Source organism: Trachurus trachurus (genome assembly GCF_905171665.1).
Source record: "Trachurus trachurus genome assembly, chromosome: 3".
Lineage (NCBI taxonomy): Eukaryota > Metazoa > Chordata > Actinopteri > Carangiformes > Carangidae > Trachurus > Trachurus trachurus.
The window spans coordinates 16,875,374-16,899,641 of NC_139893.1; the positions used below are offsets into that span (position 1 = coordinate 16,875,374).

Sequence of the window (24,268 nt, forward strand, 5' to 3'; positions counted from 1 at the left end):
CAAAGCCCTTCCACTGTTCCTGAAAGCCTGGAGCATCAGACACTCCTCAAGTGTCCATACATCAGACAGCCAATCCGGTTAAATAAAGATCTCTAAGAGGCTTTGCTGTACCTAAGCTAATAATAGCTTTGCCTCACTGGGAGATGTTTCAGTGAACCGCGGATTGTTGGATGTTTGCGACACGCCACCAACACCGGTGTGTTCTGTTCTCAAGGCGACCACAGGGAACGGCCTGACCCACTGGTGATGGTGGCATTCACCTTGGCTACTCGACACAAAGCCCAACTGGCCTCTGGCTGACCATCACACTGCCTGGGGATTCTCGCTTGGGGGATTATCCGTTGAGACTTTGTCCCCCCCCCACCCCGCCTACTCTCACTGCACACAAAGTGTGTCAGGGTCCTGTGACCGGCAGTGACACACAGGCCCACATTCTGAGAAAGCCCAGTTTACTACTGAGGGAGAGAAGGATTTTTCTCTCCTAGAGAGGATGACAGGCTCACTGCTGCTGTAGGTTCCTGCTGTTGCGAACACAATCTTTCTGCCTACCTCTTCGTGTGTATATGTATGTGTGCATGTGTATGGGTATATAAGTGTGGGTGGTGTTTGAATGTGTGTATGTTCCTGTGTGCCTGTGGTTGTGCCTGTGCCTTCCTGTGTCTTTCAGCACATACTGTATATAGGGTAAATGCCAGTGTACCTTTATGTGGATGAGTGTTCACCTGCGTGTATGTACACCCCAATTCATATTACTGTCTTAAGTTACCCTCTTGCCTCTGCACCATGTGGTGCTGTAGCAACAGGGTAACCTAAGCCAGGGTTCCCTTTGTCGTGGGCAAGCAGGTTGATTAGAACAGGCTCTGCTTACATCCCCTGTACAGAAGGCATTGTGTTCAGCCAAGTCTCCTCTTTCAGTTCTCCTGAAGAGCTGCTGACCAACACACCACAGCAAAACCATGCTAAAATGCCATGTTAGTATAGGCCTCATGGGATAAACGGCATGCAAAAAAAGATAAAGGAATAATTAACAGTTTGACATTTTTTATTCTGTCTTAAACAACTAAAATATCTAAATGCTTGATGCTAATTACCATTGTTTTAAATGCTTTTTAAGCAAAAGCAATTTAGATAAGTCAGTTGCCCTCAGAATACAATTTTGTTTCTGTAAATATTACAGTCCCAATGAACTCTGGCTTTTAACACCTGTGTTAAATATGCAATAGTTGTTATGCTTAAGTTAGGAGTGCACTGCACACATCCAACTTTTTCTTTGCTGAAACCAAGTGCAAACACCTGAAGGTATGGTATTTGGTAGTATGGATGATCAGACACCAGTGCTCCTTTTTGTGTTTAGGGCTCATTTTTTTGTAAAGTAACAATGCGTCTAGGGCTGACCCGATTATCATATTTTGGTAATCGAAGCTTCGGCGGCCGGGGGGTGGGGGGGTGGGGGGGGTGCGCGATTGCTGGGTCAGCCCTAAATGCGTCGGTCAGCAAAATGCAGTGGCATTAAAAACTAAGTGGCAATCTGCTGTGACTAAAAGAACTAAGATTTTTATCATGACAGTGATGAAGAGGGTGCACCTTGATTAATGCATTAAATAAATTACAGTGATTAAAAAGAAAATGACTCCAAAACCTTTTTAGAAAAGAAAAAAAATAATTTAGGGTCTAACATTTAGGTTCATAAAGATATTTCCAGTGATCCCCCGCAGAGTTCACAAAAGCAAATTTAAATCCTTCCCCCTGGGTTTTCCAAGAACTCTGCGGCTGGCTTGGTGCCCACATTTCTAAACACAGAGTCTGTGACGCACATGCACACACGTATTGTAAGGGTTGGCCTACACCTGTGTCTCTAAACTATTGACTGAATTTGTGCCAAACCTACTGGTGATCCCTGAATGTGAAGGTGGCTCAGTCTGTGCACATGTCAAATTCAGTGAGTGTGAGAAAGAGCGAAATCTCAGTCATAGAATAAGGCTGGCTACATCTGTCCAAAGGGCATCCATACAGAGAGGATAGCCTACAACAGAATCCTGATGTATGCATCTCAGTTCAACCTTGCATCTGCAGAGCCTTGTTATTGTCTTATCTTGTAATGTTATGTTAGGGTTACATCAAAAAGCCTTCCTGTGCCGTCACAGCAGACTCACCAGCCAGCAGAGGCTTAACAATGGCAGCCTAAGCCAATGTTAACATATGCCGGCAGCTAAATTAAGCTCCTAATTAACAATCTCATGCCGAGATAACATTATGGGATAAACACGGAGTGCCAAGTAACCACCTGAACTAAATACCCACCAACGCACGAAGATTGCTTTCAAACACATTCCTAATTGCCTTTAGGACCTAATAATTTGGTACTCTGAAAATATATCAGGGAAGGTTAGTACATATATATTGTAAAAATAATCTTTATTTAAATCAAACTTGTGAAACATTTCAAACTGCAATGTTAACATTTACATTTAACATTAAAAATTGTGGAATTAAAATAAATCAAACAGAACACAGAAAATGAATACCAAATATGATAAGTTAAAATGCCTATTAAATGTCTCAATGACATTTGAAAGATGACCCTGATTGTGAATCCCTGAGATCCTTAGACCCAGAATACCAGAATACCATATTTTTAGATTAGCCGCCTATGGACTGGTGTTGAAAATTAGCACTTGTGCTAAACACACTCAAGCAAAGCATCTGGTCTGTCCACTGGAACAGTCTTAATGTATTTGTGATGTCCATATCAAATAAATAAACATAAACACCAGCACTGAGAGGTCTCGGCACCAAAACATCACTCAACCTTAAACTTTGTCTACACAAGCTGCAGCTTCAGTCCTGCCTCACTGTCTAGGCAAGATGTGTTCAAGTACAGTCTTGCCATGCAGGTCATCCATGTGTTCGCAGCTCCCAGAGCTCAATACACAATCCTTCAAATTATGAAGAGAAGGAATCCTAAAAAGAGATGATAGCTTAAAATGTAGGTCAAACAGTTCTTGTGAGGGCAAGTATTAAATAACAAAGGTACATTTTTCAGGAAGTTGGACGAGTAATTAAATTACGATTGCTGAATTTTAATCATTGCATCAGTAGAAACGTCCAGTACTTAAGGACAGATAAAGCAGCATGTGTCAGTCTAGTCACATATGGTTTCACCAGCTGAATGTTGACAGAAATGAAACTCTGTGATGTGTTTTTGGATTATACGCCTTACAAGGCGCATATGAATAGAAAACAGAAGCAGACCCATGACAGTCCTCTGGGGAACCCCACAAAAAAAGAAAGCGACATGAGGTGGGTGTTCCTCCTGCCATGACAGCAAATGGCAGACATGTTGGACTGGTATAAGAAAAACCAAACAACCACATCAGCAAGGACAACAAAGCTTTCAACCATATCAAGAGCTTACTCAAACAAAGATTAAAACCAGTGTGCCTAAATTATTTAATGGTTGCTATTGAATCTGTACACTGCACTCACTGACATGTCTGACATTTACTGGTCCAATAAAAGGTATAATCTTTGTTGTATCTCTGTGTGTGTGTTTGTGTACACTAAGGAAACTGGGTTAGTGTCTGCTTTTTGCAGTAACCTGTTTTTGAAATGTCATTTAGTCAAGAAACCTGGTTTCCTGAATCAGAACTAAAGACAGCTAAATTTATGTTGGGACATTGTTTTTTTTGTCCATTTCTTTTTTACATTGCAAAACCAAGGACAAAGTGTATTACTTGTAGATATAACACATAACCTAGTTCACAATATAGATACAACAGAAAAAAGCATATAAATCAACTGAAGAAAAAATAGTCTTTTCAGCTGTAGCACCATATACCTCAAATACATACATCTAGGAACAGACTAGCTGCATGTAACCAAAGACTTTTGTGTGTGTGCATCTCAGTGAATACTCCAACCTTGGTCATCTTTAAGATGTTTCTAGTCCACCTGTGCTGAGCTCAATTAAATGGGCAGAATTCGAAAATGCACTCACCTGTCTCATGGCTAATGATGTCTATCAGAGAGCAAAGACTAAGCTAAGAAGAGGAAGGAACTGCTTGCACAGCTCAAAGACCGGATGATGTTAGAACACAGATCAGGGGTTACCCCCCCACCCACCCCAAAAAAAATGCTGCATCAAAAGTTCCCAAGAGAACAGTGGTCTCCATAAATCCTAAATGAACAAGTCTGGATCAAGGAGGAATCTTCCTGGAGCTGGCCACAGAGCAAGCTCAGAGAAGTTCCTGGGTAAGAGAGATGACCAAGAACCTCACTGTCACTTTGAGTGAGGGAGAATTTTCTCGAAGGTCAACCAAAATCATATTCAATCGATGCAATGTTTTGGTTTTTCGTTTTGTGCTTAGAAACTTTTACAACTATACTTTCACGTCTACAGCATGCGGTATTAAGGGTAACTTGGTAAGAGATTTTTGAGCTAAGCATAATGCTGCATGCAACAAAGCAAATTGAGGAATAAGTGAAGGGGTCTGGACACTTTCTGAATGCTCTGCATTCGTTTTCAGTGGAGCAGGAGAGCTAGAGTGCATTAGAAGATTGGCCTCCAAGGCGAACAGAGGCAGCTTGATGGCCTGCAATAACCCAGAGCAGATAACATCAGAGGCTACTGCTAGCAGGGGTGACATTCAAACAATCTGTCAGGGCTGACTGTGCATGTGCCTGAAAAAGTCAGCCAGGAGAGAGGGGTGGGGTGGGGTGGGGGGGACTGAGCTTTTGTCTGCCTTTATGTGTGAGAGAAATAGAAACAGTGTGTTAGAGAGAATATAGAGCAAAGAGACCAAGACTGAGGAATAAACCACAGTATATGGTCAGGTAAGACATGCACAAAGTTGTCAGCAAATATCCTGCATCCAAGACCAAGTTACTTGCAAATCATAATCTTGCTATGTCTTAGAATCAACGAAGTATATGGTGTATTTATACGGCAACCTCATGGCCTTGACCCATCTTCACACAGATTAAATACAAAACTGTACAAGCATAACCTCTTCCCTCCTCCTCTGTGCTGTAGTGAAATAGATGAAGAGGACATACTGAGGTAATAAAGAGAAAGGCCGTGTCCTAAAGTAAAGATCCATCTGCTCTGCTTGGGGGAGAACCTTGTAGCAGTCCTGTTACTCTTTATCTTGATTTTAATCGGCCTAACACAAAACAACACAAAAATCTGGCAGGAAATAATCAAGGAGAAAACAGGAAGACACCAATTTCCCCTGTGAAAAAAAATAAATTCAAGAGATATATGTACAGAGCAACCCTATAGGAAAACCCCTTCTTGGTGTCTCTTTTATAGCTACAAGTCAAGAAAAGTCATGACAACAAAATCTTTACCACAGAAACCCGATTTGTGTTTGACTGTTTTGAGCATTATGTGTATAAACAGATGAACAGTTAAGGTTATGGTTCAATGGTTAAAACCTCTACCCACAATTGGTGTGTATTGCCCTTTTCACCTAGCTGTCAGTGGCAGGTCCACATGGTCCACATTCCAGTTGTGACCCATAGTAGAGTCCACTCAACCACATGGTCTCCAATGGGAATGTGCACCATCACCCCCTCCAACAGTCTGACTGGGACATCACAAGTTTAAAGGTGACTGTTGGAAGTCTTTTAAAGACATTATTGTGACCTTAACCCGTCTAAATCCCAGTGCTATTGTTCTCAAATAAATGGAAGATACAATGCAACAACTGCAACAATCACTACCTCTCAAGTCTTTTTAGAATATGTCACATGCAATCTTTGGACATATACTAGGAGTGGGACGCGAAAAAACTGCAGAGGTGCCAATACCAAGCATTAGCCGGACTAAAGTACAGTTTTAAATGGGTAGCCTAAAATAAAATAGGATTCAAAGCAAACTAATCCCCGTGTAGCAAGCCACGCCTCATAGTAAAAGGGGACCACACAGAGAAAGAAAAAAGTGGAACTAGATGCAGGAGTTCAACAGCTTTCTCTCTGGTGTAATGCAGCCTCTGACATGTTGATACAGCGCAGCCAGCGGTAGCTTCAGTTACACTAAATTTAAACTAGACAGATGCCACACATAGTTACTCATGCCTCGCCCCGGGAAACAAACGTCTCATTCATCACAGTGGGTGCTGAGACCCCTTCAGTTCAGTAAGGTTAGGGGGCACACACATGGTGATCTAGCCACACATGTGGACCTCATGCATGACTGTCTGACCTTTGACCTCTCTTACATTTTCATAGAAATAAGAAGTTGTAGAGCATACACTCTCTCTCCAACATACAGTTTTTAATCTGAATGGGAATCTGAAGAAGTTCAACAAACTCTGTATGGAAATTTCTTTATACTTCAGTCTTCTTTCGCCCTTAAAAATGACTTCAAAAGCTTCATTGGTATGTTTGTTTGTGTTGTTTTTTGGCATTGTGTATTTCCTATTGACCTGGTTATTATAAATATGTTGTGTTGAAGATGTCATAATAGCTACAACATAATAACAATCATCAACATCGTTATGCTTAAGATATGTTCAATATTAACAAGATTCACAATTACATTAACAAAAAAGATTATAACTAAGAACTATGAATAAATACATCGGAAAAGTGGACATCAACAAAGTAGCAGTCAAGTGCAGATCATACAACATGAAATGTTATCAGCAATACCATGTTAGAAGTCATCAGTCTTTAGAGTGGACATCTCTTACTAAACCAGCTTCCAGTATGTTTCTGTCAGTCTTCTGTTGTCATTTTAGGGGAAGGTTTTACATAATTCCTAACAGATTTTAGAACAGCCTGTGCTCTAATGACAGCTGTTTCTCTGAGTTCTTGCTCCCACCCCTTAACCTAAAAGTCTAGACAAACACACACACAAACACATGTGCACGCAAAACACACCTGGCTGGAGTCTGGGAGTGCCAACACACTCACCTGGCGATGTGGCACACAACATTCTTCCACTCCTCTCCTCGTTACGATCACAAAGCGCTTCAGCAGTAAAAAGTAGAAGGCTGCAGACGTGCCGGGGCGAGAGGGGTTCTCCTGCTCTAAGTACGAACGAGTCACTAGAACCTGCCGTCTGCCCTCTGCCACTCTCTTTGGGAGCTCAAAATAGTCCACCATGAGAGCGATGTAATTTCAGTCTTTCAGTCTTTCCCACGACAAGGACTGAGAGGATCGTGCTCTTGGTTCACAGAAGCAAAGCAGTGACAACAAGACAGACAAGGGCAAAACAGCTTTCTCCACTGGCTGCTCGCAGTTTGATCATTTCATTATGACAAAAATGTGCCTTGACACATATATTCATATAAAAGAATGACAACGTCGACCCTACAGGTACAAGAAATGTCACAGCACATTAACGGACAAAAATCAAACCTGTCTAGTGACTAAATGGCTGTGGTGACTGCTGGCATCTGGAGATTTCATTAGCCTAGATCAGTCTTTCTGATGTCACTGGTGGTCTCTTTCATATCCTGAGAAAAGCAGCAGTCGTCCTGTTGGCATGTCTGCACTGCTCAGTATGACAGAAACCAGCAAACGGCAAAAAAAACATCTTTCAGAGATGAGACAAAATAGTTAATGTATGTGGAATATAAAAGCAAAAATTAACCGAGATATGTCCTGACAAGGTGAGCAGATCAACAAAAACGCTGTTCATGTTCCCCTTACCAGCAGCTAGAGAGCGGTGTGCCCCCTTTTCCTTTCATTCGCTCCTGCCATCTGAACCCCACATGGCATGTCTGGGCAGAGAGCCAGTAACCTCCGCTATGGATCTACTACTCTGCCACCCATAAAGGGCACTTCTACCCTCCTGCCTCATACCACTTCTAAAACCCAATGAGGGCACTGCTCGTGACCTGCACAACCCAATACTCACCAATACCTATTTCAACCACTCACAGTCACTTCACATTAGACACTGGTCCCCAAATGAGGTTAGTGGTACTTGAGAATAAGACCAAATATCCAAATTGTAACACATGTGAGATGGATTGATCGATCCATGTATGAAACTAGATTGAAAAACAGTGAAGGGAAATATGCTCTATAATTAGTATGTAATAACAGCCTTACGCTTTTTGATACAATAGATGAAAGGAAATGTGAGGATACTCTCCGTAGCGAGCGAAACCATCAAACAGAATGTCTGCGCTGCGACTTTCTGTGCAGTTTGTTTCATAATGAGTTAGTTATACGCTACAAAGTGAAAAGGTCTGGGAGTGACGGCTGCAAGTTACTCAAAACACAACCTATACTTCTTAACACATCACGGTTTTCCCTGACCATGTTAATCTACATGTAAATCGTAGTGAGCCACCGAGCCGTTTTTTTTTTTTAACAGCTTGCAACAACATATCTTAAAAAGTACAGAAGAAAATATTGCACTATTAAGAGAATTTGATGTATGAATCTTTAATGTGAAATATAACATTTATCATCAATTGAATCTATCTATATACGTGTGTACTTTATATACTTTATACTTTCATGCCTTTTCATTTTAAAATAGATATAAAATCTTAATAGCTATTATTTGAGTCACTTTATTCGTCAGTTCACACAAATCACAATGTATTTTTTCCAATCACACAGAAAATTTCTGATTGATCTGCACAGATATATATATATATAGAAAATATACGCCCTCTAACCCTAGCTGAGTCCAATAAATATAATATGAATGCAACTTGCAATTATTTTTTACTGGTTAATATTTTATATTAGTCATTGAATCTTATCATCTATAAAACATCAAAAAAATGTAACAACTGCCTTGACAATTTCTGAACTTGTTCTGTTGCATAAAATAATACAAAATGTCAAAGACATTTAATGTTGTTTTGCAAGCACCAGCAACTTGGAAAAAGTCCCATATACTTAGGATGATAAACAGAGCTCAACAGACCATTTTTCACTGAACTATTTTCTAGTGAAGGTATAGCTCAGATGAAAACTTTTAACAATGGGGCATGTGGATTAACCAGGGTAACTCAGACATGGTTTCTGAAAAGACATGTTCTTTCAACTTAACTTTTCTGTGAGTTGAGGGGTACAATTAAATAATTTTATCCTTCTGGTTTTGGAGGTGAACATCACAGAATTATACAATAATAGCTTTATCAATGTTTTTTTAAATTACCCTTCTACTAACTAAATAAGTAAAACATTTAAGAAAAGCACATCCTGCTCTCAATAGCCATTACATTTATGAATGCCATTGTGAGAATAAAGACAATGCTTTAAGTTAGTAGGACTGTGATGAATGGCACCGTTCAATTGCATTTTACCAACACAGTTGTTGAGGCGGCATGGATAAAATCAAAGTCAATAGAAAGACCAAAATAAAAGCAGATTTGTTTTATGGCCAAGCTCGCGTAGACAATAATGAGAATCCTTCATTCATTCACACCAGAATGAACGTTAAAAAAACAACAGTGATAATTCTATGCTGTGACAAAAAAAATAAAAAGAGGTGAGTTGATCTCAAACGGAAAGGCGAGATCGCAGCAGGAATGACTTGCTATGTTATGTTAGCCAGTAAAGCCAGTCAGCCGAAGATACATGAAGTTAAACTGAATTCGCTAAGGTTAGATCTAACATGACATTTTGGCAGGTAAATAAAGTTACACTTTATTCACATGTACCTTCATATATTCGCTCACTGTGCCTCTTGTGACTGGTGAGCCGTGCAAGTTAAGCTGATCAACATTTTCATTGAACTAGAGGTTCGGTACTGTACGTGTTGCCAGGTTTCTTTCACAAAGAATAACGGTTGAAAACAATTTGAAAAATCACCAACCATCGCATGACCTTGAACCCCAGACAGCAACAAACCCCTCATTGAAAGCCCCTGTGCTATGAAATACTCCATAATTTCACAACATGTTGCTTTCTCCCTAGTCTTGAGTCATAGTTACTTGCTCAGTCTTAGGGCTCTAATTTCGTAGACCAGGTGCAGGCGCGGCGGACCTGCCCTGCGCCTCGCCTGCACCACGCCAACGGAGTGTGTCCAGGCGCAGTTTGCAATTTTCGTGCATGGCGCGGCACAATCCCGCCTCCTTCCCTCCCACCCACACAAGTGGCAAAGAGGGAAGAGAGTGGGTTTAACACAGCCGAGTCCGTTCTTCACCAATCAAATGATCTCCTCTCCTCGCCTTTAAATGTGCCGCGGGCGAGGCGCAGTGCAAGTTTCATTTCAACGTGGAAGAAGGAGGCAGCAGTGAGACGGCCAAACTTCTCCCAGGAGGAAACTGATCTTGGTCTGGGAGGTCCAGGAATATATGGTCACGCGAACAGACCTCCACGGGCAGATGATGCAAAAGTAGTCTGAGAGGAGATTACTGATATTGTTACCCAGATTTGCTCTGACATACTGAGAACTACCCAGTGTAAAAAAAAACACAACAAAAAAACACACACACCTTTTCCATTAATAAAGTAACCTATATTTAAACCCATGTGCACAGATCACAACATAAACAAGTACCATTACGGGAATGAAATCAGTAGACCAGGTTGGAGCTGGCGGGCTTTCTGCACACTCTCTGCGCGGCTTTTTGGCACGAAATTGTCACTGCACCAAGCTGAATCAGTCGACGCCTCCCCCTGCTGTGCCGCCACACCCATCTCGGCGTGCCTCGGTCTACCAAATTAGCAAATTTGCTGCGCCAGTGCTGTGCCGGACGAAATTACCACTGCGCCGGCCGCGTTGCGCTGCGCCACGAAATTAGAGCCCCTAATGTTAATCTAAATATTAAAACAGCTAGCATTATGCAGGTATTGCCAACGTCCGGCATGCTGCAAAAACACAACTTGATACAGCCAACAAGCTGTTTATCAACTGACTAGACCATGAAAACGTCATACAACTGAAATGATTATTATTAGTCAAGGTTGTATGGATACATTGTCTGGTAATATTCAGATGTCCTCAGTCTGGACCTGTCATCAATCACATAAAGTTTGATGCAGATTGTACAAAGTATATTATATTTATTGCAATTTCCTGTTTCATGACAAACCATCAAAACTCTCCATGCTGCTATTTTCACCATGAATCATTGTGAAGCTGCTAAGCAGTTCTGACTACAATTGGGACAAATTTTGAAACAACGCAACAGAGTTATAACAATTTTGCCGTGCCACCAGAGCCATGTCCGTAAATGAAAACTCTTGTTCATTTTCCACTATCATCAGGTTTGGAAGCATTTTCTGACCATGATTGAAGTAGGTGTGGTCAAGTGGCTAGAGGAGCATCAAATCCTAAAACGTTACATTTCCTGTCACCACAGGGAGTGTTACGTTCATCCAAATTTTAGGCCAACTGCTGCCAAGTACTGCTCACCTGTTGTTTGAAGGAAATACCACGATGTTAATGTTCCAGTGTTTTTTTTTTATGTAACATTTAACAACTAACCAAGAATCCCATATGTCAATTATCAAAGAAGTGTAATAGCACAAAATCTTTGTCCTTCCCTTTAGTGAATCACGAAAACCCTGTCTACTTTTCTGATTAAGCTAACATTGGGATTAATTCTTCTTTTCAGCTGACAAAATACATAACAAGGGAAACCCCTTGAAATATGTGCATATGCGCATTGGTTTTTAACAGAGCAGTGGAATATTTAACCTCAAACAAGTGACTGTTTCAGGACAAGAAAACATGCAGGGAGAGAAGGGAACACATGCCCCCAGACAAACAGGACTGGGAGGTTATTCTATGACAAAGATGTTTTTAATCACAGTTAAATATGCAAACAAAGACACACAGATGAAAGAGGGTTGAACTCAGGACAAAAGTTGAAAGGAAGCCAACCTCAAACAGTCAGTTCAATTAAAGATTAAGATTAAAAAAAAAAAAAAACCCAACAAAGATATACGGGAGATTTGTCATAAACATGAGTAATCAGCTCCTCTAACAATATCCTTTTAAAAATGAAGGGCATTGTTGTGACTTCAGGTTGTTAAAAGAGAGAAAATGTGGCATTGTTGTTTCATTGCTATTTTTAGGAGAAGTTACCTCTTGTTTAATAATAATTGAATCAAACATTTAAAAACAAAACAAAAAAACTGTTGCACTGATCTTGATCACAGCCCATTTCATGCAACATGTAAAAATAAGAAGCTCAGGGGAGCAGAAACCTGTCGGATATTCACAGTAGTGTTCCTCCAGGTTGTTACAAAAACAAGTCCTGACTTGAGTCTTGCCCTCAGAGAAGGAGACCAACGTAAGAGTGAGCAACTCCCTGTTACTCTGGTTGTGTGATCCCATATTACACTCCAGTTATTAATTTGGACAGGCACCCCCCTTTTGGGCCAAGTTATACAGTCCGGACCAGATTAAAACCACTTGCACAGTGGTGCTTTTATTCCTACGCTTATTCCAACTGCAGTTTTTCCCCTCGCCCCATCTCCAAATCAAACTTCTTTTTTAATCGAAGGAAAAATTGATTTAAGATTGCACAAGCCAAACCTTCATGGAGCCATTGCTTTGCCAGAGTTTCATGAAAAGGACACAGCCAAAGAATTCACTGGTTCCAGTGGTTTAAGCCCAAAGACAGAAACAAATGAAGAAGCTGAACTTAGTATGGAGTAACAGGCCAAGGCAAATGCCACACATGCGCTATTTTGTGGGTTCAAATTAGGCTCATGATATCTTTTATATTTTAACTCACTCATCCTTTCTGCTGTATAAAGTGTCGAAAGGACCCTTCCCAACATTTTAACTGCATGAAATAAACAAAAACAAAAAGGCAACAGCTTCTATCTCTCACTGTAATTACAGTACTAAGATGTTGTGTTCAGCCATTTCTAGTATTATTCATTTCATGAGTCTGGTACTAGAGGTCTGTTTGTCTGTGATTGACATGCAGGCATCTGAAGACAGTCTTCAGGAGTAGCCTACCTGTACGGATTCACATTTCACTTATTTTTAAGTGTCTGCAATCATCTAATGAATGAGCACAAATGATTTCTACTGAACATCTGCAAACATCATGTTACATGTAACATGTAGCCTACTTCTCACTTTTTGCATATTGATTACTCATTGGAATCTGCTCTGGCACTCTGCCATCACAAGCGACAACAAATTAATATCCAATGTGCCCCAGTCGGTCATATTACATATGTGCTATACCATTTTGCATTTGGCTAGACATCACACATGAATAAAATACATATATTTACCTGAACTAGTAGATTTGTCCATATATCAAACATTTTCAATATATTTCGACACATTTTAATTTCTGTCCTGAAACCTGCAATGTACATAAGCTAATTGCAAAACAGTTAAACTGTTTCCCCAAACTATCTGCTGTATCAAAGAAGTTTATTTTTTATATTCATATCTAATTCTACCAATTATGATCTATTTTATACCCATTGCTATTCTAATACAGCTGTATAGTCTATATTGCGTCATTAATCAATAAGCCCAAGCAATGCATAATCTGTGACATTCACTTCTTCTCTCCTGTTATTTTGGTTTCCAAGTAGCCCTCTAAAAAGGCATTTTCATCTCTGCAGGATTGCAGTGGGATGGCAAAGTTCCTCATCTAGGACCAAAACATTCATTTATCATGGTGCACACCTTAATCTGCAAAGTATGTAGCTTTTGGAAAAGCTCAATTTGAAACGTGCAAAACTAGTGTCAAATTCACAGTAGATGGAGCTTACTTCAAAACTTTTTGCTCCTACACATCAGGTCCACTAAGCCTTAGGGACAATGCAGAAGACTACCTCACCGTACGTCCTCTCCTACAGTCTGTCAATGTAGTTAGTGTTTGGATGCATTATGGTGATATCCACCTTCAAGATAAAAATTAGAAACTCTCAGTTCTAATACTTTACTTTTAATGCTTTTAGTTAATACTTTTAATTGCAACATGTAGTTTTTACTTTTTAGATTATAGTTTTTATTTTTATCTTTTAATCTAAACTGATCAAGCTGTGATTAAATATAATTTCTTGTTACTGTGGATAGGGGTAACTGACAACTAACATTAATATTTTTGAGTGTAAAAAAAAATAGGCTATATAATACATTATATAATATTTCACACATTCTGCTAAATTCAATTCATTTCATTTTAGTTAGTTAGTTAATTATTTAATTAATATTTACAGTACAGACCATGTTTCCAGTAAAATGACACATTAAGTGGCATTCAAACTGTTTCCTTTCTCTCAACCATACCGTATCAACCATAAATGTCGCCACAGTCAGGCGCCGTTGATACGTTATTTGTTGGACAAATTGTAGGAGATACACACACAAGTTTTAACTTAATTCGCACGACCAGAAAGAAATAGGCTAAAGAACGACACTTGTGCTAGCTCGTTAGCATGTGAAGCTAATGACAGCTGGTGTTGTGTGGACATGGTCTCGGGCCACCACGACAGAAAAGACGCGTGAGGTTTTAATAAAGTCTCAATTTCTCAAAACAGAAATTGCTTGGGTCGGTTCCTCTTTTTCCTCTTTCTGACTGCACATATTGGCGAGACTGCGGTTGAAAGCTGTCGGTTTAAGTTAAGGGCAACACCAGCTAAGTGAGTAACTTTGGTTAAATCTCATTGTGCCTTACTGTAAGTTCATTACCAGTAAGTGCACACACTGTGTGACACATAGGACCGGGGCACAGACACACACTGACCTGCGGGGCCTAGCGGCTGCTGCTGCCCGTCCTCTCCGAAGATCAGTCTGAAGTCCAGCTCCTCATTCCCGGGGCAGTTTGCAGTAGTCATCGGGTTTGACAGCTCGGGTTTTTACCCCGCCACTCGACCGTCGACCGCTGGAGCAGTTTACGCTCTCTTAAAAAGCCACAACATTTACCGACTGCCACGACGCCGAACTTCAACTTTTAGTTCATTTAAGTGTTTTAAGCTTTTGGCCATACACGGACCTGTGTCCCCCCCGCCCCCCGTCTCTCTTCCCTCGTTTGACTAATCCAAAATACGGGTAGTTGGCTCCGCTTCCTCCGGCAGTTAACGACCGAAATTCTGGCTTCAACTTCAGAGAAAGTCGCTGCCGCCTCTGCCTCTCCTTATCGCGCTGTTTCTCTCTCTCTTCCCGACCTGGTCAACAACAAAGAAGTGCTCTCTAGTTTAATGTTTGCTATAAAAGCCGATGAATTACCCCTACAACTGTCCCGTTCCCCCCTTCTCTCTCTCTCTATCTCTCTCATTCGCTTTCTCTCTCTCTCTCGCTCTATCTATCTCTCCCTCCCTCTCTCTCTATCCCAACTTTTACTAACCCCGCGTGACAAGGCAGTTCCACCGGTGACGTCAGCAGACACAACACAACACAGGGCACGCGCACACACGCACACGCGCTGCTCCCCAGTTAATAAACAGTTTATCAGTGCTTTACAAAGCTATGAGCCTCAAGTGCATTGCTTTTGAAGGTGATGCATGCTTTGTAATGGGCGACATTTGTGAGAAACAGCAACAACAACAACATCAACAAAATTGACTATGTTGAATGTTTGATTCAGTCCTGTGTGATGAAGTTGTTTTTGTAAACCAAAATGTACAAACATTCGATATTTCCTGTAACAACCCTTTTGACCTAACAACAGCTAGGTTTTACAGCCAATTTTCTCCATTTAATTGGTCCTCCAGTCTCTTCCTACCACCATTAGATTACATCCGATTGCGCCTGCCCTCTCTCTGTGCCTCCAGTCCAAACCAGGACTGGTAAGTAGGATGACACGATGCACTTTTTACCTTTAGATCCCTGGAGCCTGTCGGCAGCACAGACGCCCAATGATCTGTAATCACCCAATTTATGCTCTTTAATGGAGCTATAGGGGAGAGGAGACATCTTGACCACAGCTTTTTGGGTTGATTAAACAGATGACACGAGCGTAGGCCTATAGGAAGATATTGTGTTCAAAAAGCATAATGATTTTAATACCTTTAATCATTTGCCACTTTTATCCCTGGCAGGTGTTTCTCACTCTTATTTTCTTTCCCAGGACGCAACACATAGATTTTGATCATCACTAATGGCTGAAAAGATGAACATATTTTGACCTTTATGACAGGTCAAAGAGCTAAGCGCACTCACGCTTGCATTTAAAATACACTCTTTGTTAAATGTAAATGATTAATTATTAATCAGTGATGAGAATAGAGCAATAATAAGCCCCACTGTACATGGGCTGTTCCCCTCCCTTTAACCTCTGTGTCTCTGTCCCACCCACCAATCTCCTCAGGTTAATCTTTATTGGGTAAGCAACACCGAGGTTGATGCACTCTAAATGTATTGCCTAACTTCTTCACAATATCCAGAAAATAGTTATTGTTAGTCCAAACTTACAATAATTTTATGCACACATCTCATTTTATTTCTATTGACATTTGCTGTGGGTAAAGAAGAAAGGAGACAAAACCTTAGCGAATGCCATTATTGGCTGTACTACACATGCACACACAGACACAAACTTGCATAGACTGTGGCAGACCAAGAATATCTGCCACGATCAGGAAAAGTTTTTAATGTTTCATCAAAGGTTTTTACAACACTGATAAGAGTTATAAAGGTTATCTTATGTTTTTATTATGTGCATTACTGCTACAATTCACCCCACCTATGGCTTTTATGATCAAAACAGAAGCAAGCTTAATATAACCTTTGAGTAAAAATCAAAATAAACTTTGTGCTCTTCTCTATTGAGGCTTCACATGCAAACTGCCATGGGGAAACTATAAATGATCATACTCCTGAAAAAAAAAACAAGTGAACAATTTGATGTAAAATCACTTCATCCTCAAGACAAATTGCATCAGCAGACAACACCCTCTTATTTTTCTGACACAGCCACACAGACATAGTCTATGCTCGATGCATGTGGGCGTACAGAGAAGCGCTCAGCTCACAAATGCATCTCAAAGCATCAATATCACATTTCCTGTGGTCTTTATTTCCAAGCAAAAGTGCAAGGTTTAACCCTTTTTGACTTATGTGCCATCATCTGAAGCAACAGGTTAGTTATAGGCTCAGCAGTTATTTGTTCTTCTCAACGGTGTATGGTAAAATACAGTTACAGTTTCCACTCTAAACCTCATGCAGTTTAATGGAATCATGTCCCTTCAGACTCTACACAGACGTGCAACAGTCTGATTACCAACACACGTTAAAATATTCTGTTACTCAGATGTTTTATTACAACTTGTAAAACAGATGCAAAAATGTTCTACTTTAACAAGTACATATTTACTTGATTACAATAGTAACAATAAGTAATCAATGAATATTATCATTTGTGTTAAAATGTTAAACAGCAAGCTGCCTTTAAGGAATATTGCATGAATTTTTGACAAATAAGTAATTTTTTCTACCGACCTATAGGTAAGTACCAAACAAATTCCAGTCTGGACTCTTTAGAACCAGTAAGAGAATGATTAAAAATATAAAAGAGAAGCAAAACAAATATAGAATATATGAATATCCTCATGAGCTGTGATTCTTGTCCTGTTGTAACACATTGGAGCCAATAATTAATCAAAAAAACACAAAATAAGAATGAAAGTGAAGTTAAATTGTTGAATCAAAAATGTTCCTTAAAAATGGTAAGAGTGTGTTAAAGATTTGACTTTTTCATGGATTATAGTGCCATATACTTTTTTACATGTGCTTAAAAAAGAAAGGAGGACAGGAGGATGATGTTTTTAAATTACTCTCAATTTACCAACTGTGAATTTAACCTTTGTCCTAACAATATTCTGACTAAAAATGAATACTTCGGCGATCATGATAATATTATGTGGTAATCACATGACTCGACTGAACTTTCTCCTGTGCAACACTTGTGTCTCCAGACCCACCCGAGTCTAATTCAGAGTACCTGCATCTCTTATCTTCGCAGATGACCTTTGAAGGGAGAAGATAAAGAAAACGAATTGTGTGGGAGGCTGTAGATGTGGTTTGTGATATTATGTTCTTGTAAAGAAAGTTATGAAGAGAAAAAAAAACAGCATCTGCCCCCACACTGGTCCTGTTTGAGAGGTGTCACTCTTTCAAGGATTGGGGTTTGCACACAGTGCAGAAATGCAACGCAGCACCTTGGCAACACGTGCATCCTTCACTAAATGTCAGCGAATATCAAATTGCACACAGCGTTGAATCAGAATGTCAGCTGATAAGGAATTAAAGACTCAGTGAGGCAATTACACTGGTTTGTAGAGAGAGAAATATTTTTGTTCATTCTTTATCTTAAAACACATTTGTATTTTTTGGGTAATTCAGTAACAAAGAGTGCTTGTATTATTATAAGGGAAGATGAAAAATGAAACTATGCCTATTACTGTTTGTAAAATAAGTAATGCACAAGCTGTAGTTCATTTGTTTCTTATTTCATCTGTTAAAGAAATATCGTAAACTTGAAAGACAGCGAATAAACTTGCCATCACGGCTCTGATAAAAATTTTGACTGATTTGAAATTTTCCTTGTTGATTTATGCTGCCCTCTTTTGTTCAGTCTGCGGAACTGAATATTGACTTAGTCGTACAAGTGAAGCAGAGAACTTCTGTCATGCACACACAAGCCCATTGGTCAGGATTTAGATGCAATGGTAATTTGAGCCATTTAAATGTTGAATTTGCAGTGATATGATAAATAGAAGTGCATTAAATAGGTTTATGGAATTAATCAGTATTTGATGTGGTCTGTCCCATCCTGTCTTTCTTTGTAGGTCCTAAGACCCCAGTTGATGGGGATTCTAGCTGCTACAGCATTGCTTTGTCCAACATGTGACAGAGTCTGTTACTGAAAGAGTGAGCGATAAAGCTATGAATAATCAATAAGTGAGCTGATTCATTCAGCACGTGGGAAGGGTAACTGATGTGCAATCAATTTTAGATGTGACAGCAGCACTGATGCAGACAGTTGATTTTTTCTTTTTTTTAATGCCAGGCATAAACGCGCCTGTCCTTTTATAGAAAATAATATGACGCAAAGATAAGAATGTGTGAACCAAAGTAAATGAATAAAAACATTCCCAGCCAGATGAAGTTGGCGAGGAATGGGGATAAACTGCAGAAACTTGTGCCCCCCTTTGGACCCTTTCTGGATGCATGCCTGGTGAGATTAGTTCCCTTTTTATTGGTTTATACTTTCCAGTGACAAAGCAGCAACACTGGATTATCCCCCTGTGAACCCCAGCACAGGCATATGAACATTATGCCTGTCTTTAGCCTTTTAGTAGTAAGTTACAGGACACAGACAACATGACTGAATGGACGATTAACCCCCATGATAATAATCAGATTTAGTGTCTTTTTATGCATTTCTGTGTCATGGGCTCAGTCTTTTCTGGGGAGGGGGAACCGGAACTCAGAGTCATGTGGACTGTTATTGACAGTCACTGATGTGTTAATGACAGTGCTCTTTCTCACCCCTCTCTGATCTATTACAATCTCTGACATTACTGTACTGCAGGCAGTGCTGATTCACATAGGTCAGAGATCAGCTGATTGATTTACTGTTAGAACAGTACTGTTAGAACAGGCATACAATGTACAGGCCTCCAAAATCAACTCTGTGGTCAGGTTAGAGGGGGACACTTGTCTGATGATGGCTCATTGATTTGCTGTTGAAACTTGAATTTACTTAGACTTTTAGTTCGTAAGCCTTTAGTTCATGTGGATGATTACAAGAACCTCTGTAGTACTGTTGAGCTGTATTTCATTATGCATACAAGTGTTTCTGTTACTTCAGTGACACTGCATAATATAAATGTGGTCGACAAAATAAAGGTCTGTCAATCATATTTCTTTTCATTATTATTATTTTTTAATTTACAGTTAATTTACAGGAAGGCATTCACCAGGAATTACAGACTACTACAGTCAACTTACAGGCAACTTTCAAGCTACAAAACTAAAATTAATTTTCATATACTGGCTGTATCATTTACAATCATTCTTGAAGTGCATTTCCCACATTTAAGTGTTTTTTTTAATGCGTGTCCAAGGTCCATATACCATCCCTATACAGATCCTGTAGTGCTGAGGCTGCACGTTCCATCATTATTAATTCTATTAAGTCCATTAGCCAGTTGTTTAAACAAAAACGGTCAATAATATAATTCAAACTCAGATGTTGGACAATAACCCACTTAAAAGGTAGGCCTTGCCTTATAACTGGGCTGGATTAAATTGCATTAGCTAGTAGCCTGTAATATTAGTGAGATATATCTGTGAATTTTCTGAAACAAAAGCCCTGCTCACACTCCTTCCCTTTCCATAAGACACACATGACATTGTAATGATCAGTCATCAATGCTGTGTTTAGAAAAATACTTTCTAAACATTTTGTTTCTTTTTCCAACATGTGCTTAATTTGTGTAATTAATTAATTAATCCTCCTTGTTTGTTCTTTTTACACTTTTTGTTTATAGTATTTCTATAAACATTAGATATCGTTTGTTTGCTTTGCATTTATGATTCATATTTGTATTGGCTGATTAAACGTAGCTTACAATAAATCTTTATGATCGTATTTCTGAACACGTCATCACTCCCCGCCCACTTGACATCATCCACGCTCGTCGCGGAAGCATGGCGACAATGCTGAGCAGAGAGCCGGGATGCTAACAGATTTACGGTATTTTTTGGACATGTAAAACGACTTAAATAGGGTCACGGTTAACTTAATAGATTTGCCTACATGGGTTAGTCGTTAATTTTCCATTTTTATTTTTTCAGACCACTTCAGGCTGCCGGCGAGCCAGCTAGACAGCAAAATGCAGTCTGTGAAGGTCGGCTGTTTGGTTTTGGTTGCGTCGAGAGCTCTGTGCTCAAGTAGGATTTACTGTCCTCGGCTTGTTAAACTATTTGCCGCTCGCTGTTGTGTTAATTTTTCTGTCAGTCAGACTCGTTTATGTCAGACAGCAGCGAAGTCAGAGGAGACCCCGGTTATTCGTGTGCCCCGTTACATGCAGAAGCAAGTCGAGAACGTGAAGCAGACTCGAGGCAAAAACAAGATCAACACCATCAGAGCTGGCAAAGTCCTGATCCAGAGCAAAAATCCTGATCTGAACCAGTCTGCCGGCTACATTCTTGGGAAATTCGAGCAGACCAATCTCTGCTCAAAAGGATGGAAACACAACAAATCATTCGGTGACTATTTCACCATCAACAACATCAAGACTGCTGCACCGTGTGTAACTGAAAACCAGAAAGATGAAGAGAAAACATCAGTGACTTTTGATAAACTCAATATTTGCAAGGAGCTGGTGGAAACTTTGGACAGAATCAACATTACACATCCCACCACTGTGCAGCTGCAGACCATCCCAAAGGTCATGAAAGGTCACAATATTCTTTGTGCTGCAGAGACAGGTAGTGGGAAAACCCTCAGTTACCTCCTGCCTATTGTGCACAGACTGCAGGCTGATAAGGAGCCACAGATGTACGATGGGGGCTTGAACAAACTTCGCACTTTGGTGCTTGTGCCCTCCAGAGAGCTGGCTGAGCAAGTGGCTGCTGTGTCCAGGACCCTGTGTGCTCCATTTGGCCTGCGGACAAGGACTGTTGGTGGTGGGCGAGGGGTAGGAAACATCAAGATGGTCTTCAAGTCGAATTTTCCAGATATTTTAGTGGCTACGCCAGGCGCTCTGGTCAAGGCCCTGCGGAGACGCTGCTTGGACTTGGGTGAACTGAGCTTCTTGGTTGTAGATGAGGCTGACACCATGTTTGACCCCAGCTTTTCTGACATGCTTGAGGACATCCTGCACCACACACACATTTCTAGTAATCCCAAGCAAACACAGGGCGCTGGCAGCCAAGCCCAGCTGCTGGTAGTGGGGGCCACCTTCCCTGGTGGTGTTGGAGAAGTGCTCAGCCAGGTGACGGACCTTGGCAGCATGGTCGTAATCAAGAGTAAGATGCTGCATTTCCTCATGCCGCATGTCAAACAGACTTTCCTAAAGGTTAAGGGTGCTGACAAAATCCTGGAGCTCCACCAGGCCCTGAAGCGGCTCAAACAGGAAAAGGAAGGTGGTGCGGCTCTGGTGTTCTGCAACAAGTCTTCCACTGTCAACTGGTTGGGGTACTCGCTGGAAGAGATGGGGGTCCAGCATGCACGTCTACAAGGGGAGATGCCTGCCGCTGTGCGTACGGGAATCTTCCACTCCTTCCAGAAGGGCCTGGTGGATGTGCTGATTTGCACAGACATCGCCTCTCGTGGCCTGGACACGACGCGTGTGCGCTTGGTTGTGAACTATGACTTCCCAGAATCACACACAGACTACATCCACAGGGCAGGGAGGGTGGGGAGAGCAGGAGGTGTGGAGGATGGGGAGGTCGTCAGCTTGGTCACTCATCCCTGGGATGTGGAGCTGGTGCAGAAGATTGAGACTGCTGCACGAAGGCGCACCAGTTTGCCAGGGATGGAGTCTGAGATACGCGAGCCAAAACCCAAAGTAGTAGAACCTCAGGAGGAGTAGATCTGTTTTGAATATGTGTTTAAGTGGAAAATCTACCTGTGAAATGTGTCAGTGTGTGTAATGGTGTTGTGACACACTCTGAATTTGCACGATGGCTTAGATTTTCAGCAGATTGTGAACAAGATATGCATTCAATTGCTCGAAGCAATGTGACACAATGTAATTTGCCACCATTTAAAAAATGTATCTATTGTTTAGAAGAGTGTTTGTATAAAGTTTGCTGGCATCTAAAGCAGTGTCTGATAATACTTTCAAACCAAAGTAAAATTGTATTGCATATTCTTCTCACTTTTTGTCATTTACCTCCAGTGTAGTTTAATCAAGTGGTCAACTGTTTTATATATACATTATACTGTGTGTGTGTGTAGGGGGAGGGGGCATGCAGAAAATATAAGCAACAGCCAGTGTCTCTAAAATTTGCAAATTACACTGAAATTACTGAATCTAAATACCATGTTACAAGTGCATTGCTCTGTTGAAAAGATACGAGTAAAGGCAGGTTTTAAATATTATTAATATTTTTATTATTATACTATTAAAATTCTTTTGAATTTTTTTTAATTATCTTTACCTCAATTCCAACTAATAGCAACATCCTTCAGTAATATGTAACCTGTGTGTTTGGCCACAAGGTGGTGGCATTTGTCTGATTTTAGTTTACGGTATGGCAAGTACCTGCACAGCTGATATGTCAAAATATGTTCACAGATTTGTTTTTCTTTATCAAGTAACTGTTCATTTGGTGACTAAAAGATGTTAAATAGCCAACTCCACCTGCTAGTTTCTGAAAGCTTTAGTGGATTCCTTAACGGTTCCAGTTGAGAAAAACATAATCAAATTAGCCTACAGAGGTAATTATTAATCTTGAACACGAACAGCCTGATATCTCGGCTGTGTATGTGGTACTGTAGGTCTGTGCTCGAAAGGATTTCCCCCTGTCTTCCATGCCTGTTGGCACTTGTTGAAAGGAAACCACAAAAGTGTCAACATGAAAATTTGCCAGATCGAATCAAATCTGTGGGATCTTATTTCAAAGGTAATGCAGTTTCCTGTGACCCTGATATTATGGGAACTGGTTCAATAGGTGACATTTTAAAGAAAAGAAAAAAAGGTTTCGTAAATTAGGGACATAACAACAAACTAGTCATTTGGACACTTTTTTTTCTATCTGCTGTTGACGCATGTGACATGCCAGGTGATTTAAATGCTTGTGGGCGTGTAGAGATTATGGGAGCAGACGGATCTCAGTGTGAGGCAGACGGCGGGACACTGTTAACAGCTCTGACAGTAACAAGTGGCTTCCATCAGAATGTCTGGAATTTAGCCGTGATTGTCCTGCTCCAGCTGGGGTCAACATCTTTAGGCTTTGCCCCCTGCTCCCCCAGGTTCACATTTCACCCAAATGTACCCTGACAACAGAGACTCAGTGTCCACTTATAGCATGTGGAGCAACTGGCTCCAATCCCTCAATTTATATTTTTGTCCTGCTTTAACCCAACTGACCCCAGCAAAAGTGGAATGATTAAATACTCAAATGTCCCACTTCTAGGTAGTTGCTGGGCCCCATGCGCAAACGCATCTTATTTAGAGCTAAGATAGACCTTAGACTTAAAGGGCCACTCCACCAATTTCAGAACAGAAATCAGTTTACCCGTCACAAAAAAATAGTAGAAGATGATTGTCAACAGCAATCGCGCCTCCTATGGACACATACGTGGATGCTGATGTATAGATGGATAATGAATGAATATAGTAAAATACATTGTTTGTATACTGCATATTAACTTAAAGTGGTGCAGAGAAGGTAACCCTGATTAGGTCA

At 40.5% G+C, this 24,268-nt stretch overlaps 2 protein-coding genes across 2 annotated transcripts in view; one reads left to right on the forward strand and one right to left on the reverse strand.

The window, feature by feature from the left end:
* The window catches only part of nfatc3a (nuclear factor of activated T cells 3a), a 62,040-nt gene extending 46,829 nt beyond the window's left edge, over positions 1-15,211 (reverse strand). Inside the window, exon 1 of the mRNA XM_084001024.1 lies at positions 14,649-15,211. Coding sequence (XP_083857150.1) covers positions 14,649-14,739 — 91 coding nt within the window. The 5' untranslated portion in view covers positions 14,740-15,211. The remainder of the gene's footprint in view (positions 1-14,648) is intronic.
* Positions 15,212-20,557: 5,346 nt separating this feature from the next.
* Positions 20,558-22,663, forward strand: ddx28 (DEAD (Asp-Glu-Ala-Asp) box polypeptide 28). Its single transcript, XM_084001037.1, has 2 exons — positions 20,558-20,603; positions 20,705-22,663. Exon 2 carries the CDS (start codon positions 20,743-20,745, stop codon positions 22,444-22,446), a length of 1,704 nt encoding a protein of 567 aa, XP_083857163.1. The 5' UTR covers positions 20,558-20,603; positions 20,705-20,742; the 3' UTR covers positions 22,447-22,663.
* Positions 22,664-24,268: the final 1,605 nt, after the last annotated feature.

What these genes read in the sequence shown, in the direction of transcription:
- ddx28 (XM_084001037.1), top strand. Translation starts at nt 20,743, where the DNA reads ATGCAGTCTGTGAAGGTCGGCTGTTTGGTTTTGGTTGCGTCGAGAGCT.